Raw genomic sequence first — 16,529 nt, 5'->3', positions numbered from 1 at the left:
GAGTTTAATTAAAGTGTTTAAGAGTATTTAACCTATGTTGTGATGAATCTAATTTGGTTTGACGTGAATATCTTTGATTGATGAATTATTATATGAATGTATATGTTGATGAATATGATGTTATATGATGTTGTTCATTATTGATGAATTATTGTATGAATGTATATGAAGTTATATGATGTTGTTCATGATTGATGAATATGATGTTGTTCATTATTGATGAATTATTATATGAATGTATATGTTGATGAATATGATGTTATATGAAATTGAATTCTTATATGAATGTACATGTTGATAACTACGATGTTATATGATGTTATTAATGATTAATGTATTACTATATGAATATATATGTTGATAAAAATGATATTATGATGCAAAGTCGTTGTTGTTATCGTTGCCGCTGTTGTCGTAAATGTCATTAAAGTTACAAGTTATTGCCAAAATCGTTAAGTTGTAAGTTGTTGATATACGTTGTTGAAGTCGTGTAAGTTGTTGAAGTCGTATGAGTTGTTAAAGTTGTTGGTTGCTGAGTCCATGCATACTCATCTAAAGTTGGGGGCTTGATGCCCTGTGAGCCTATTTGCTCTATACGTTGGGGGTTTGATGCTCTGATTGGTACCACATGCATATTGCATTGTCAAGTTGATGTTGTTGTTGTTGCATTGTCGAGTTGATGTCAATGTTGTCGCATTGTCGTTGTTGTCAAGTCGTCAATTACTAATGAGTTGTTAATGAGAAACTATGTGAAGTATCAATATTATTTATTGTTGTTGTTTATGTTGTTTATGTGAAGCATTGTTAATGATGATTTGAAGTTGAATGATGATTTATAGTTGGAAGTATGTGAAGGATCAATATTATTTATTGTTGTTGTTTATGTTGTTTATGTGAAGCATTGTAAATGATGATTTGAAGTTGAATAATGATTTATAGTCGAAACTATGTGAAGGATCAATATTATTTATCGTTGTTGTGAAGCATTCTTGATGATGATTTGTTGTTGCTCTATGTTGATAAATTCTCTTACTTAAATTATTGTTTATTAGTTTTACTAAAAATGAGTAGGTGTTGTTATGTGTCGTTAATTATTTTAAAGAATTATACGCTTATTGTTATTGAATGTCAAAAATCTCACCCCTTCTGTTTGAATGTTGCCTCTACGTGGGTACGTGCAGATAACCGGGATTAGCAGTTGAAGTGAGTTGACTCTTTTACGCGTCGTCTTAGGGTCGCTCTGATACGTAACGGGATGTGATATTTGTGTTGTTTTCCATTTGTTACGTATTATTATGAATTATGTTGATGAACTACCTAAAATGGAATTTTAATAAGTTGTTTATGTTGAGGCCGTAGTGCAATTTTGTTGAATAATCAAATGTTTTTCCGTTGCAATGTAATTTAAATTATTGATGAAAGATGTTTAAATAAATAGTAATTCTACTCTATTTATCTTTTAAAGTAGTGTGACATCCTGTTTAAGTTGATTACTCTGATTATTATGTAAAAAAATTCAAGTTGAGAAAACTGTATGTTACACAATAGGTGAAAACTTGCATAACAATAGGGCATCAATAATAACATTATTTCACTCAGTAAATAAGTAGTATGGCTCAAAGAATTACTAGTTTAGAAGAATTAATATAGTAGTACATGGTCAATAGCATGAGTAAAGCATGTAAAAATTACTTTAGAAATATAATAAAATTCTATAAGAAAAAAAAAACAACTTAAAGTTAATGGAAATGAGTGAACTAAGGAGTATTTTGTCGTCTTATTGCGACGTTGTTTTGTTTACCGTCTTTGTGCGACGTTGTTTGTCTTTTCTCTTTTGTTCGGTGTTTGTTCAGTTTAGATTGTCAGATCAGTTTTGATCAAGTGCAGATTCAACCAATGACTTTGACGTCATCAACGTTGCAGATCCGGAGGCATGTCTATTCCAGAGATTTTAATATAGTCATATTTGTAAACTTATGTACTTTGTTGTTTTATGCTATTAACATGGATGATGTGAGTTTGTTCATAAATTCATCATTTTTATTTTTAGCGAATTTGAAAGAATGAATGTCGTTTGTTTTGTGTCAAATATAGAGGATGTGTATTATGAAAATGCCTATCTTATATGAGATGAGAATGATCATCACCTGTTAGATCAAAAATAAATGGCTGAGATTAAAAAGGCACATATGTTCCTTACCTTATTATATCAATTTTTATAAATTCATTTCCCTTTTTCATCTTATTCTCTCCACAATCAGGATTTCTTTTATCCACACTCAAGCCAACATGGGAAACTATCACCTTCTCTCATCTCCCATCCATCATCATTGGTATTTTATCCATGAGTATGTTATCGTGAGATGTTATTCATGAATTTGTTAACCTTTGCAAATAACTACTCCATCTTTGATTAATCTTCCTTGAACTTCTTCATCACATGGTGCTTGAAATACAATAAAAGATTCACTTGATTATACAACACTATTCATCATTTTGACTCGATTATGGCTTATTTCTACGGTGATTCACTATTGGGATCTCTCTGAACCAACAATATTGACAATATAATTAATTTTAATTGCAAAATAATTTATTTCAATTGATTAGACATGGTGTTTTATTGCAGAATTGATGAATGAATCGGAGAAGATGAGAAGGTGAATGGTTCTTTATATTATACCGTCGGAAAGAGAGACTATAAAAGAAATCTTGATTGTGGGGGAGAGAAGAAGATGAAAAGGGAAATGAATTTATAAGAAGAATTGATATAATAAGGTAAGCAACATATGTGCCTTTTTAATCTCAACCATTTATTTTTTATCTAATGGATGATGATCATTCTCATATAAGGTAGGCATTTTCATAGAACATATAATATTGGCAAGAGATAGACCACTTTGATTGGCCAATGTATATTTGAAAATGGTCCAAAATTTCAATGAAAAGTGACGTTGGTTTTACATAATTTAGAATTCTACTATCTTATCATATTTGAGATGGTAATTCGGTTGGAGTTTAGTTTGATTAACCACAAAACAACACCAATATCTCCAAGTCTCATTTATTCCATGAATCAATCACTTGACACATCAATTTAATGTTCATTCATTTTTCTCATATTTGGTAGCTACCGCAAGGAGAGGGTATTTTCTATGGCAAGTAAGGCCATTAGTTTCAGACATGTCCAAATCCTTCCCTTCTACTCCATCAGGCAATTTCCAATCAAATTGGTAAACAAGGTTTGCTAGCACCAATTCATTCACTGCAATTCCAAACAACACACCAGGACAACCCCTCCTTCCTGCTCCAAATGGGATAAGTTCAAAATCCAATCCTTTATAATCTATTGAACTATTCATAAACCTTTCTGGTTTAAACTCTAGAGGTTCTTCCCAACTTGAAGGGTCTCTAGAAATAGCCCAAGCATTGACTATTACTTGTGTACCAGCTGCAATGTCATAGCCATTTATTTTGATATCTTCCATTGATTTTCGAGGGACTAACAACGGAACTGGTGCATGGAGGCGAAGAGTTTCTTTGATCACAGCTTTCAAGTAGTTCATGTTAACCAAATCCTCCTCAGTTACATGAGTTTTGTTACCAACCACATTCCTCAACTCATCTTGCAATTTATGCATCACAGTTTGGTGTCTTAATAGTTCTGTCATCGCCCATTCTAGAACTGTGTAGGTTGTGTCTGTACCTGCAGCAAACATGTCCTACATGCGGGGAAAACGCACAATTTAATTGACTGACTTAAATTCTGCATTGTATTAAGTGTCGATCAATCATAATCGTCACATCATTAAAAATATTTGACATTAATCATAACCAGTTTTGTTTCTGAAAAGATCCTTACTACTTCTAAAATATACTATTAATTGTAATTTGATAATCTATCAAAATTTAATTCTAAAATCATTTACTAAATGAATGATATTATTACTTACAAGTATCAAAGCCTTGATTGAAATTCTATCAATTGGGAAGCCCATAGCATTAGTCTTTTGAAGCGAAAGCAAAACATCCACAAAATCACTCTGCTCATTTTCAACACCATGTCCATTAGTTCTATCACCACTAATGTGCTCCTCAATGACTTCCTCAAAAAATTCATCCAATTGTTTGGCCACTTTTTCTGCTTTGCTATAAAAACCATTAACTTTTCCCAACCAATCAAGCCAAGGTATATAGTCTCCTATACATACAGTACCCAGCAACTCCCCAAATTCCAACAACACCTCCTGAAATTTCATCCCTCTTCCTTCACGGTATCTTTTTCCCAGAGCCACCCTGCATACTATATCATTAGTAATTGTAGAGCACAACTCTGTCAAGTTCAAGGGCGACGAGTCAGAAGAAGAAACCTCCTTAATATATTCCATCATTCTTAAAGTTTCTTCCTCTCTAACACAACGGTAAGATCGAACTCTTTTGTTACTTAGAAGGTGTAACACACTGAGACTCCTTACTTGTCTCCAATACTCACCATATGCACAACTTGCCACATCTTTGGAACTGAATAAAAGGATATCAAAGATTTTAAGTTGTGGCCTATCACAGAAGACTAAGTCATGAGTTTTCATTACTTTTCTTGCTGCATCAGCTGAGGAAACTACAAGTACTGGAACCTTCCCAAAATAAAGAAGCATTAAAGGGCCATATTTGTGAGCTAAATCTTGGAGTGATCTGTGAGGGGACACACCAATTTGATGAAGATTACCAAGTATAGGAAATCTTGGAGGTGAAGGTGGTAAGTTTTTTTGGGTGGCAGAATTGTTGGAATACCATTTGATGATGAAAAGAAGTGAAATGAAGATTGGTAAGATAGTGAAGAAAAGCATAGGGAATGAAGAGAAGATTTCCTGTGAAAGAGAACTGTGTAGAAAGGTGGACATGGCTTAACCTTTGGTTTCTGTTGAGCGATAAAAACCACTCTCTTCCTTCTTATATATCACTTGGTGGTATGATTTTAATGGTTCTTATAAAATAACATCATAGAAAGAAAAGTGAGACACGTTGCATGAATTGTTGTTATTTCTTCATATATTTATGCAATTATAAATTTTATTAGCATGTAGATAATGATATAGGAGATAAAAAGAGGTTTGTGTGTATAGGTTAATTTGAAGAAATAAAAAAGAGAGAGAGGAGAAAATACATATATTTTATGTGACTTAAATATGTTTGTGAAATAGCAAAAATTTATAAAATACTTTTATGAATATTTTAAAAGATTAGCCACAATTATAATTGAATAAAAGAGTGATTGTTGATTAAAATGTGAAAGGTCACATGCATAATACATTGAACTTATTCTTGTGTAAATGGTCCATGCTATGTTTTTTATAAACCAATGGTGTGGTTATGATAATTGATGAGAGTTGACACTAGAGATTACTGTTGACATGGTATTGATGTGCAAGTGAATGTGATAAAATAAGTAAAAAAATTTGTGCTCATTTCACTACTAGAAATTTGTTTATTTTCCTCCGGATTCTGACATAAAAAATCTGATGAAAACATGTTTTCTGAGGAATTTCATGCGGATTTTAGTCCTCATGTAAAACATCAAGTGAGTAATCATTTAATTCAGGAGTCCCCCTCATGTCAAACCTGCAAATTCGGTCTTAAAAAAGAGTCCAACCAGCTAAGTTCATTAGCAAAACTCCTAGTAACACTCCACACTTGCGAAACCACACACAAACATACCATTGAATTCACGACCAAACTTCAAGTGTGTTTGGCAAGAAAGTCAAGGATAAGCTTTTTCACTTTTATTCAGATGAAATGATTTGAGTCTCTTCTATATTAATCACATGTTTTGTCATCATCATCAAAACCAACATTTGAAATGTAACAGAAAAATAGAAACATATTTAAACTTTAGCATTTTTTTGGGAAATATTATTTTGTATCACATCTCTCTAATTAAATTCACTTTGAATTAATATTTTTTTTTGTTTAAAGAATTAAGTGACGAAATCGACAAGCTCGTCAAATGTAAATAGAGGGGTATTATGGTTTCGAACCCACTAGCACATAATATCCCCGCATTCAGGGCCGGACTCTGGGGAGTGCAAGAGGTTCTATAGAATCGAGCCTTCAAAAATTATGGGCTTCAAAAAAAAGTTATAATACCCATACCCACTTAAATTAAAAAATTACATGTAACTTTTTTTTTCCTTCACTACACGTATGAGTTTTTTCTAGACTCTAGTTCTACTTTCTGGACATAAATATGATGCTATCAAACCACCATCAATTTGTATAATCACTTAATCAATCAATTTGAAAAGCTATTTCATTGAAAGAATCACAACAATTATTTCTTTTTCGCATAAACTATTCGTTTTTCCCTTTCCTACGACGTAGGAGTGACATTTCAAATGACACCGTTAGATAAATTTCACCTCTCTTTCACTTAATTTTATTTTGTTTTGTTTCATGTTTAAAAGTTCTTCTGATTCGGACTTTTTAATGAAGCTTAACTACACACAAAAAAATGTGTTTTTATTTTACTCGGGCCTATCTTAAAAATAGAACCGAGCCTTCTATTTCATAGGAACGGCCTTGCCCGCATTACATCTTTTACCATGTGAACTATATTTACGGACACAGTTTATTTAGTTTCAATAATATTTAAACAGTAATGCTAAATAGTGCGACAAATTACCCCACGAATTGCACGAATGCGCTAAACCGGATGCATGGACTATCTTTTATAATAATATTTGATGAATAAATTTTTTAGTTTGTGAATACCCCTTACACTAAATTATATTTTCATTGTCCACACTGCATGGACTAGCTAATATGTAGCTATACCTTCCACTAGGGGTGGGCATGGTTCGGTTAACTTAAAAAAATCAAACCGAACCGAAATTTTAAAATGGTTTGGAAAACCGAATCGAACCGTTTCAAGTTTGGAGCTATCCGAACTGAACCAAAGTTATGGTTTGGTTAACCATTTGCTTACCTATTAACCATACCGAACCAAACCAAAACAAATATTTTTTATCCAATGAATAAAACCACTTTTATTATAAAAAATAACAAATTAAAATTAAAAGTTAGAATAGTTTATTTCTTCAAAAACAACTTATCTTATGCAAAACTGTTTATTTTAAAAAAACAGCTTATTCAAAAAAACTTATTTTATGAAAAACAATTTATTACGATCTCTTTTTAAAAATAGCTTATTCAAAACCGCTTATTTTATGAAAACAGCTTATTTTAAGAAACAGCTTATTCAAAACAGCTTATTTTATGAAAATACCTTATTTAAAAAAAAAACAGCTTATTTGATAAACAACTTATTTTATGAAAAACAACGTATTCAAAACACCTTATTTTATGCAAAACACCTTATTTAAAAAAAAAAAAAACAGCTTATTTTATGAAAAAAACAACTTATTTTTGAAAAATAGCTTATTCAAAACAACTTCTTTTATGAAAAACAGCTTATTCTAAAAAGCTTATTTTATTAAAAATAGCTTGTTACGATCTCTTTTTAAAAACAACTTAATCAAAACAGTTTATTTCATGCAAAATAACTTATTTTATGCAAAATAACTTATTTTAAAAAATAGCTTATTTTATGCAAAACACCTTATTTTAAAAGACATCTTATTCAAACAGCTTATTTTCTAAAAAAACAACTTATTTTATTCAAAACATGTTTTGAATAAGTTGTTTTTTGAAAATAAGCTGTTTTGAATAAGCTGTTTTTAAAATAAGGTGTTTTTCATAAAATAAGTTGTTTTTTTTTAAAATAAGTTGTTTTTCAAATAAGCTGTTTTGAATAAGCTGTTTTTTCAAAAAAAATAAGTTGTTTTTTAAAATAAGGTGTTTTGCATAAAATAAGCTTTTTTGAATAAGTTGTTTTTTAAAATAAGCTATTTTGCATAAAATTAGCTGTTTTGAATAAGCTGTTTTTCAAATAAGTTGTTTTTTTAAAATAAGTTGTTTTCATAAAATAAGTTGTCTTGAATAAGTTGTTTTTTAAAATAAGCTATTTTAAATAGCTGTTTTGAATAAGCTGTTTTTCAAATAAGTTGTTTTTTTAAAATAAGTTGTTTTCATAAAATAAGTTGTCTTGAATAAGTTGTTTTTTAAAATAAGCTATTTTAAATAAGTTGTTTTTTTGGAAAGATCGAACAAAGAGTTCAAGTGATTTCCTTAAAAAAGAAAAACAGTTCAAGTGGTTTGGTTCGGTTCAAACGGTTCGGTTCGGTTCAAGATGGTTCGGTTATGGTTCAAAAACTGTTAATAAATTAACGGTTCGGTTCATGAACCATTATAATAGTTTGGTTATTTTTGGTTCGGTTTATGGTTGTTTTTGCCCACCCCTACCTGCCACCATTATCAACAACTCACCGCTTACACTGTACAAGCTTTAACTACCATTCCTTGATAGCACACACTGTCATAACCAATGATCATTTAGATTGAAATCATGTTGTCCATTAATTAATCAACATTGAAGTGGTTGTGTTGAGGAAGAAATCAAATCCATCTTTTAAGTTGCAGTCAAGATTAGTAATTGGATGCTTCCCTCTCAAACTAATAGATTGATTGTTTTTTTTTTGTTTGAAGTAGGTGTCCATTTTAAAACAGGATATGGTTGAGGTTCTAAGAGAGGTAGTTGAATGTTAAATTAGTTATAGTGTCAATTTAATGTTGAACAAGTACCGAATAGTGTGCGCAGGATCATTCGTGGGATTCACGTGAAAACTTTGTCGTGTAAATAAGCATTTTCCATATTTAAATAAGAACTCATCTACATGTCCACAGGTCCTAACTCATCTCCTTTAAAAAAATAAAAAATAAAATAAAAACTAGCTCAATTGACCAATATGACTTTTGCCGGTTCATTTATCAACAAAAAAGAAGAACATCTACATAAAAATATATGTGAATTTACATAGAAAAGTTTATTTCCTACAAATTTATCAACATAAATTTCCCATGATTTTACGTTACCTTCCATGCAAAATTGTATGCTATTTAATTTGCGAAAATTCTCTACATATCGTGCTTGGTTATTTTCCTTCAAAAAAAAAATCATGCTTGGTTATTTATTTTTTAGAAATATACCAAGAAAATATTTGATGATTATAAGAAAATTTCCTATATATAGTAAAATAAACAGGACATTTTATTTCATGTTTTAAAATCTACAGAAAAACAATTATTTACGTGAATACATCCTATGTGATAATGTATCTTCTAATTATCTCTCCCAAAGGACACATACCACTCATTGGGTTGGACCTCCATTGATGGCACCAAGACACAGACAATACTAAGCTCCAAGGAAATTGGTCCCAAACATGTACCGACCAAGTGATTCATTTCCTCTTCCAGCAAGCAGCGTAATATTTTCTCATTAATTGTTTAGCTCCAAAAGAGAAACGTCAATATATAAGTGGTTAAGGATTTTTGTTAGAGAAACAAATATTGTTTGAAAATTGTGTAGCCAACCATTTAAATATTTAAAAAATAATATTTTAGTTTCCTTAAAAAATTCCCTTAAAGCACTTGTTAACATCTCATAAAAAAAAAAAACTCTTTAGAAAAAATAGTGTTTGCTTTACTTTAAGATCATTTCTTTTCGTGTTCCCAAGTTTTTTTTTTTTTTGGTGGAAGTGTTTCAAAGTTATTTATTAGTACATAAAACTAAATTTGTACAAAGTTCAAACATTAATATACATTGTTCAATAACAGTTATTCACAAATAATACATAAAACTATAGTTTCACTCTATTGAAATGGTATATCATTCATTTTTATCATATTTGGTAGCTACTGCAAGGAGGGGATATTTTCTATGACATGTAATGCCGACAGTTTCAGACATGTCCAAATCTTTCACTGCAACTCCATCAGGCAATTTCCAATCAAAATGGTGAACAAGGTTTGCTAGCACCAATTCATTGACAGCAATAGCAAACAACACTCCAGGACAACCTCTCCTTCCTGCTCCAAATGGAATAAGTTCAAAATCCAATCCTTTATAATCTATTGAACTGTTCATAAACCTTTCTGGTTTAAACTCTAGAGGTTGATCCCAACTTGAAGGATCTCTTGCAATTGCCCAAGCATTGACTATTACCTGTGTACCAGCTGCAATGTCATAGCCATTTAGTTTGATATCTTCCATTGATTTTCGAGGGACTAATAACGGAACTGGTGCATGGAGGCGAAGAGTTTCTTTGATCACAGCTTTCAAGTAGTTCATATTAACCAAATCATCTTCAGTTACATGAGTTTTGTTGCCAACCACAGTTCTCACCTCATCTTGCAATTTATGCATCACAGTTTGGTGTCTTAATAATTCTGTCATTGCCCATTCTAGAACTGTGTAGGTAGTATCAGTACCTGCGGCAAACATGTCCTACATGTATGCAGGGGGGAAAGCAAAATTTAATTATATTAGCTTCTTCCAAAGATTATTTCCCTACAGTGTGATATGGCTTTGTAATGTACCAGCTTAATATTCTTTTTTTTTTTTACGTTAATTTTCTTTCTATATTATACTAAAAAGTGTCAACGTAATAATTTGAATTTAACTTTATTATTGGGATTGCATATTATTGTAGTAATTTATTTTTATTGTAATTTTTTCTACTGTTCTTTTAGTTAAAAACTAGTATGGACACCCGTGCCAAGCATGGCTAGAATGTCATCGCATATATTATATATACTAACAAAAATCATATACTTAAGTCTTAAAATTTTGGATGAAGTTGTGGTGGTATTATTATCACTTGTGTGGTTTCCTCTTTCTTCAAATTGTCGATCAACATCAGTTTAAGCTTCAACAGAAAGCTCAGCGGTGGTATCACATCTCGGTTAGACATTGTGAGGGAGCGAGAGTTGTTCTTGGTGGTGGACTACGAACACAAAGATCTTGACACTTAATGGAGAGATGTTAATGTGGCAAGTGTGAGTTAAAATTTTATATTGTATGCAATAGTAGATGTGAGAAACATTTAAGCGAGATGACTCGTATACATAATACTTTCAGACTTTGAAAGAAGATGTGATGTGAATCTCACTTCTGTGATTGTTCTTAGTCTAATGTGATAATATAATCCAATGTAGGATCTTTGCCTAATGTGATGAGTTGTTTCGTTAGTTTTTGAGTGTCATTTGTTTAATTTTTTATCTTAAATTTTAGTTTTTGAATGTCATTCGCTTTCATGAAGAAGAAAAAAAAATTCAACCTTTATCATTTAAAATTCCTTCACTTTTGTTATTTCATGGGATCTTGCAATAGAAAAATGTAGATGTATTTTGATGAGTTGACAAAATACATATTTATTGGGCATTTTAAATAGATGTACATATTTTAATAAGTCTAATATTTTGGTAGCAAAATTGTCCATCAATATTCAACTTCTTCAACAAATCCATAAAATCGCCATCAATTCATTATGTTTCCTATACTCTCACGAATAAAACAGAAACTCCTTATTATTTTCTCTTTTAGTTCCTCTCAAGTTTAAATTCATTTTTCATCTTCTTTTCTAGTTTACTTTATCTCCTCTCATGAAAGAAAGAAGTAAACATCCCTCTATGAAATTTGTCGCCAACCCACTTTTTTTTACCATGTTGTGTCTCCTACCTTATGTGATATCTCACCAGATCGCATACATATGTAGTCTCACACGTAAGGGAGAGATGTTTATGTTTCATGTGTGAGTTAAACTTCTACATTGTAAGCAATAGTATATATTGAGCAACATATAAGCGAGAAGAACAATATACCTAATGCCTTAAGATTTTACGTTAAGATGTGGTGTCAATCTCACTTGTGTAGACTCCCTCATAATTCCAAATATTATAACAAATTATATTTTTAGTTTTTGAATTTCATTTGCTTAATTTTTTATATCAAATATAAGTTTTTAGATGTCATTTGCTTTCTTACATTTTTTTTATCCAACCAATATTATATCAAATACATTCATATTTGGTTTTTGCTTGAACCTGTTAATGGAAAAATACAGAAGTGTTATGCTGAATTGAAAAGGTACATGATTATTAGACATTTTATATGATGTTGAGTTTTTTTTACAACCAAGTGATTAAACTTCCATGTTTTTTTTTACAAAAAAACTTCCATGCTTTTAAAACACAGAAAATTCTTTCTTTTATGAATTTGTTTATGGAGGAAGAGATGGGGAAGAGACATATGAAAATAATGAAAAACAAATTGTCAATATATAGGAAAAAAAATCATGACATGAACAATTTTGATTGGCTAGTGAAAACTAAATGTGTTATGAATCATTTTGATTGGCTAATAAAAAATAAATAAGTCATAATTCAATTTGATTGGATGATAAGAAAATATTAAATGCATCTTTCAATATAAGGTTGTCTCATGTACTATCAAAATAAAATAGGGAAAATGCTTATAATAGAGATTTTTTTTAGATAGACGAAATGACATCAATCACGTAAAATTTAGAACTCACGCATATAAGTAAAGGAGTCGAGCGCAACATCCGATCTAACAATTTTGACATTTTTGTCCATTAAGGTAGAATTTGTGAACATAATTTTTTGTTTAATTATATTTTTGATCCTTTAATTTATCATACACATAAATATTGTTTTTTTTACGATCAATTTTTTTTTAGTCTATCATATATCACATTTATTGCAATTAGAGTCTTATTTCAAAAATTTAACTCCAAAAATGGGGATTGCAAAAACAAACTCATCAAACAATTTTTTTATTTTCGCTTCTCTGGAACAGTTTTTACAAATAGAACTACCAAACAAGTTTTCTTTTTATTTACTTCTAAAAACCTGTTTTTGAAAATCGATTTATAAAATAGTTTTAGAAAACTAAAAAGCAGAAGTTAATCAAACAGGCCCTTAAGTGTCATTTGCACTAGGCCCAAGCCCGTAACACTAAATCGGGATTTTATGCATGATATAAATCGGGGAGGCTTAGTGAAATCTTAAACTCGGCAATTTTGATATTTAAATCGAGATTTTGATAACTATATAACCAACAATAATATTAATATTTGCTTCTCTTCGCCCCCTAGCTATAGTATAGTTAGCATATGTACATAACTAAGCAGCAAATTCCTGCAATTGAAACTTATTTTCTTTATCATAATTTTCAGATCCTATCATCATAGGAACCAAAGTATCAATTTAATATGAACAAGTTATTTGTCTAATTAAATTTCCTTGCTTGTTGATAATTGAGAAACAAGATCAACCAGAGAAGTAGGGGGAAACAAAGGAAAACAAATATTCAATCCACCATATATGCTAGAGCAATAAATATGCAACAAAAGGAAAGAAAGAAACCTCAAAAAACCAGACCTAGCCAAAGGATATAAACTGTAAAATATAAAAGAAAATGGTATTGTTACATACCAGTATCAAAGCCTTGATTGCAGTTTTATCAATGGAAAAGCCAATAGCATCAGTCTTTTGAACAGAAAGTAAAACATCCACAAAATCATTATGCTCCTCATTCTCAACATCTCCATCAGATCTACGACTAATGTGGTCCTCAATTACTTGTTCTATAAAATCATCCAAAATTTTTGCACATTTTTCTGCCTTGCCATAAAGACCATTTACTTTTCCCAACCAATCAAGCCATGGTATATAATCTCCTATACATACAGTACCTAATAACTCTCCAAACTCCAACAACCACTTGTGAAATCTCTTACCTTTTCCTTCACGGTATGTTTTTCCAAGTGCCACCCTGCATGCTATATCATTAGTAATTGTAGCACACAACTCACTTAAATTCAACGGCGATGCAGAAGAACACTCCTTAATATGTTTCATCATTCGTAATGTTTCTTCCTCTCTCACACGACGATAAGATTGAACTCTTCTGTTACTTAAGATGTGTAACAAACTTAGACTCCTTAATTGCCTCCAATATTCACCATATCCACAACTAGCCATATCTTTGGAACCATATAAAAGTATGTCATTCATTTTACGATATGGTCTATCAGAGAAAACCAAATCATGAGTTTTCATTACTTTTCTTGCTGTATCAGCAGAGGAAATTACAAGTACTGGAACCTTCCCAAAATAAAGAAGCATTAAAGGGCCATATTTGTGAGATAAAGTGTGGAGTGTGCGGTAAGGAAACAAACCAAATTGATGGAGGTTACCAAGTAGAGGAATTCTTGGAGGTGAAGGAGGTAAGTTTTTTTTGGTGGTAGAAGAATTGTTGGAATTATGCCAATATTTTATGATTACAAAAAGAGAAATGAGGAATAGTGGAAAGATAGTGAAGAAAAGCATACGGAATGAAGAGAAGATTTCATGTGAAAGAGAACTTGGCAGAATGGTGGACATGGCTTAAGCTTTGGTTTTTGTTGAGTGATAAAAACCACTCTCTTCCTTCTTATATATCACTTGGTGCTATGATTTTATTGGTTCTTCCATTGACATATGTTAAGAGTCCCACATCGAATAGGTGATGGTCTGACAATGTGTTTATAAGTGGGGGCAATCCTCACCTCACAAGCCAGTTTTTTAGGGTTGTGTTAGGCCCAATTGTGATTTCTAAGATCAGGAGATGGTGGGGGCAATCATCACCTCAGAAGCCGGTTTTATGAGGTTGTGTTAGGCCCAACCACGGCTAACATGGTATCAGAGCCTCTCAACGATCCATGGGGCCACATGCTATCAAGTTTCCGCTATCGGGCCACCCGCCATTTATGTCCACGAACCAAACCCAATTGTGCTGGTCGTGAGGGGGTGTGTTGCAATCCTCACCTCACAAGCGCCGTTTTTGTGATGATGAGTTAGGCCCCAAATTTCAACAACATCTTCCTCTATATAATTGTGATTTCTAAGATCAGGAGATGGTGGGGGCAATCATCACCTCAGAAGCCAGTTTTATGAGGTTGTGTTAAGCCCAACCACGGCTAACATGGTATCAGAGCCTCTCAACGATCCATGGGGCCACATGCTATCAAGTTTCCGCTATCGGGCCACCCGCCATTTATGTCCACGAACCAAACCCAATTGTGCTGGTCGTGAGGGGGTGTGTTGCAATCCTCACCTCACAAGCGCCGGTTTTGTGATGATGAGTTAGGCCCCAAATTTCAACAACATCTTCCTCTATATAATTTTGGTGACTAAATGCTTATAACAAAGATAACAACTTATTGCATACGTTAAAGAAACTAAAAGTAGCAACTTTTTTTTATTGAAAAATAACAATTATTTATTAAAAAGTTATATATTTAATATAAAATGCATAAACTCTAATACAAATTTATTATTTACATGTGCAAATTTGCACATGATAGAAAATGACAGCATTGGATGAGAACGTGACACGTTGAATATATTATTATTTCTTCATGTATTTATTATGCAATTACAAAATTTTATTTGCTTGTGGATAATAATATAGGAAAGGAGAAGAGGTTTGTTTGTGTGTTTTTATAGGTGTTTTTGTTTTGAAGAAAGTGTATGTTTATAGTTAATTTCCAAATACTAAAGACTTGGCCACCTTTCCAATTTCCAATTCTGGATACTGCAGATTTGGCAACCTATCCAATTCTGCATACTACAGAATTGGCGACCTATCCAATTACAGGACCATTTATGGCCACGAGTGTGCCCATTTTTCAAAGGAGACGAATTTTATTCGTACCTCCTTCCTTTATCTTTATATTCCTCCACTCTCAAGCAACGTCTTACGATGACTACTAATCGATAACCCGTGCTATAGCACGGAGCTGGGGCATGTGTGACATCATCATGAGTTGGTGTGAGATATAATACTAAATAACATAAAAATATTCATAAATATTAAAAATTAGACTATTATAATATTTATAAAAAAATTAAAGAAAACGTAAGTTCAAAAAATATTAATTTTTATGTCGACGGTATTTCACACGTCATAATGAATTACTTCTTCCATTCTTTAATGAATAACACATTTATTTTACACATTAAAAGAAAGACCGAAAATGTAATAAAAGACTCAATTGTGCATTATATAACAGATAGGAGCCACGTGCTTTCTAATCATCAACTTGGAGTTTGAATGAATAACCATAAGATTTGGCTTAAAGAAATGTCTATAACTAAAAACATTATATAATGGGATCATTAAGAATCATGTGCTCCTCCTCAACGTCTCAGGTTCGATTCTCCATGGTGCTAATTTGGGTGGCCTAATTTAGCTTCATAAAAAAAAAAAAAAAAACTTAATTACACTTTTGGTCCTTGCATTTTGACCAACTCACGAAATAGGTCATACCTCTTTTAAATAGGTCAAGTATTGAGGGACGGAGGGAGTATGTTTTTTGCAGTTTTAGTCTTATCTCCCTATTTCCAACTCCAGACGCACAGAGTTTTAGTCCAACCACTTATGCTCAACCATGAAATAAACAAGGAATAAATCATGTGGGTACAAGGAATCTACTTTGTTCAGCACACAAACCAAGAAAAATCCTAATTTCTAAGACATGTTTCAGGTATGTAACATGTCTCGGAAA

General features: G+C 31.6%; 2 protein-coding genes across 2 annotated transcripts; both read right to left on the bottom strand.

The window, feature by feature from the left end:
• Positions 1-2,916: 2,916 nt before the first annotated feature.
• Positions 2,917-5,023, bottom strand: LOC25493195 (cytochrome P450 736A117). Its single transcript, XM_013601619.3, has 2 exons — positions 3,954-5,023; positions 2,917-3,722 (listed from the first exon to the last, which is right to left on the bottom strand). Exons 1-2 carry the CDS (start codon positions 4,899-4,901, stop codon positions 3,105-3,107), a joined length of 1,566 nt encoding a protein of 521 aa, XP_013457073.1. The 5' UTR covers positions 4,902-5,023; the 3' UTR covers positions 2,917-3,104.
• A 4,633-nt stretch (positions 5,024-9,656) lies between these two features.
• On the bottom strand, positions 9,657-14,408 carry LOC25493194 (cytochrome P450 736A117). Its single transcript, XM_013601618.3, has 2 exons — positions 13,414-14,408; positions 9,657-10,402 (listed from the first exon to the last, which is right to left on the bottom strand). The coding sequence occupies exons 1-2, from the start codon at positions 14,362-14,364 to the stop codon at positions 9,785-9,787; spliced, it is 1,569 nt and encodes a 522-aa protein (XP_013457072.2). The 5' UTR covers positions 14,365-14,408; the 3' UTR covers positions 9,657-9,784.
• Between the last annotated feature and the right edge of the window lie 2,121 nt (positions 14,409-16,529).

The sequence above is a fragment of the Medicago truncatula genome, chromosome 4 (genome assembly GCF_003473485.1).
Source record: "Medicago truncatula cultivar Jemalong A17 chromosome 4, MtrunA17r5.0-ANR, whole genome shotgun sequence".
In the NCBI taxonomy this organism is placed as follows: domain Eukaryota; kingdom Viridiplantae; phylum Streptophyta; class Magnoliopsida; order Fabales; family Fabaceae; genus Medicago; species Medicago truncatula.
Note: the sequence above shows the minus strand (reverse complement) of the source record. Positions and strands in the feature narration are given on the sequence as shown.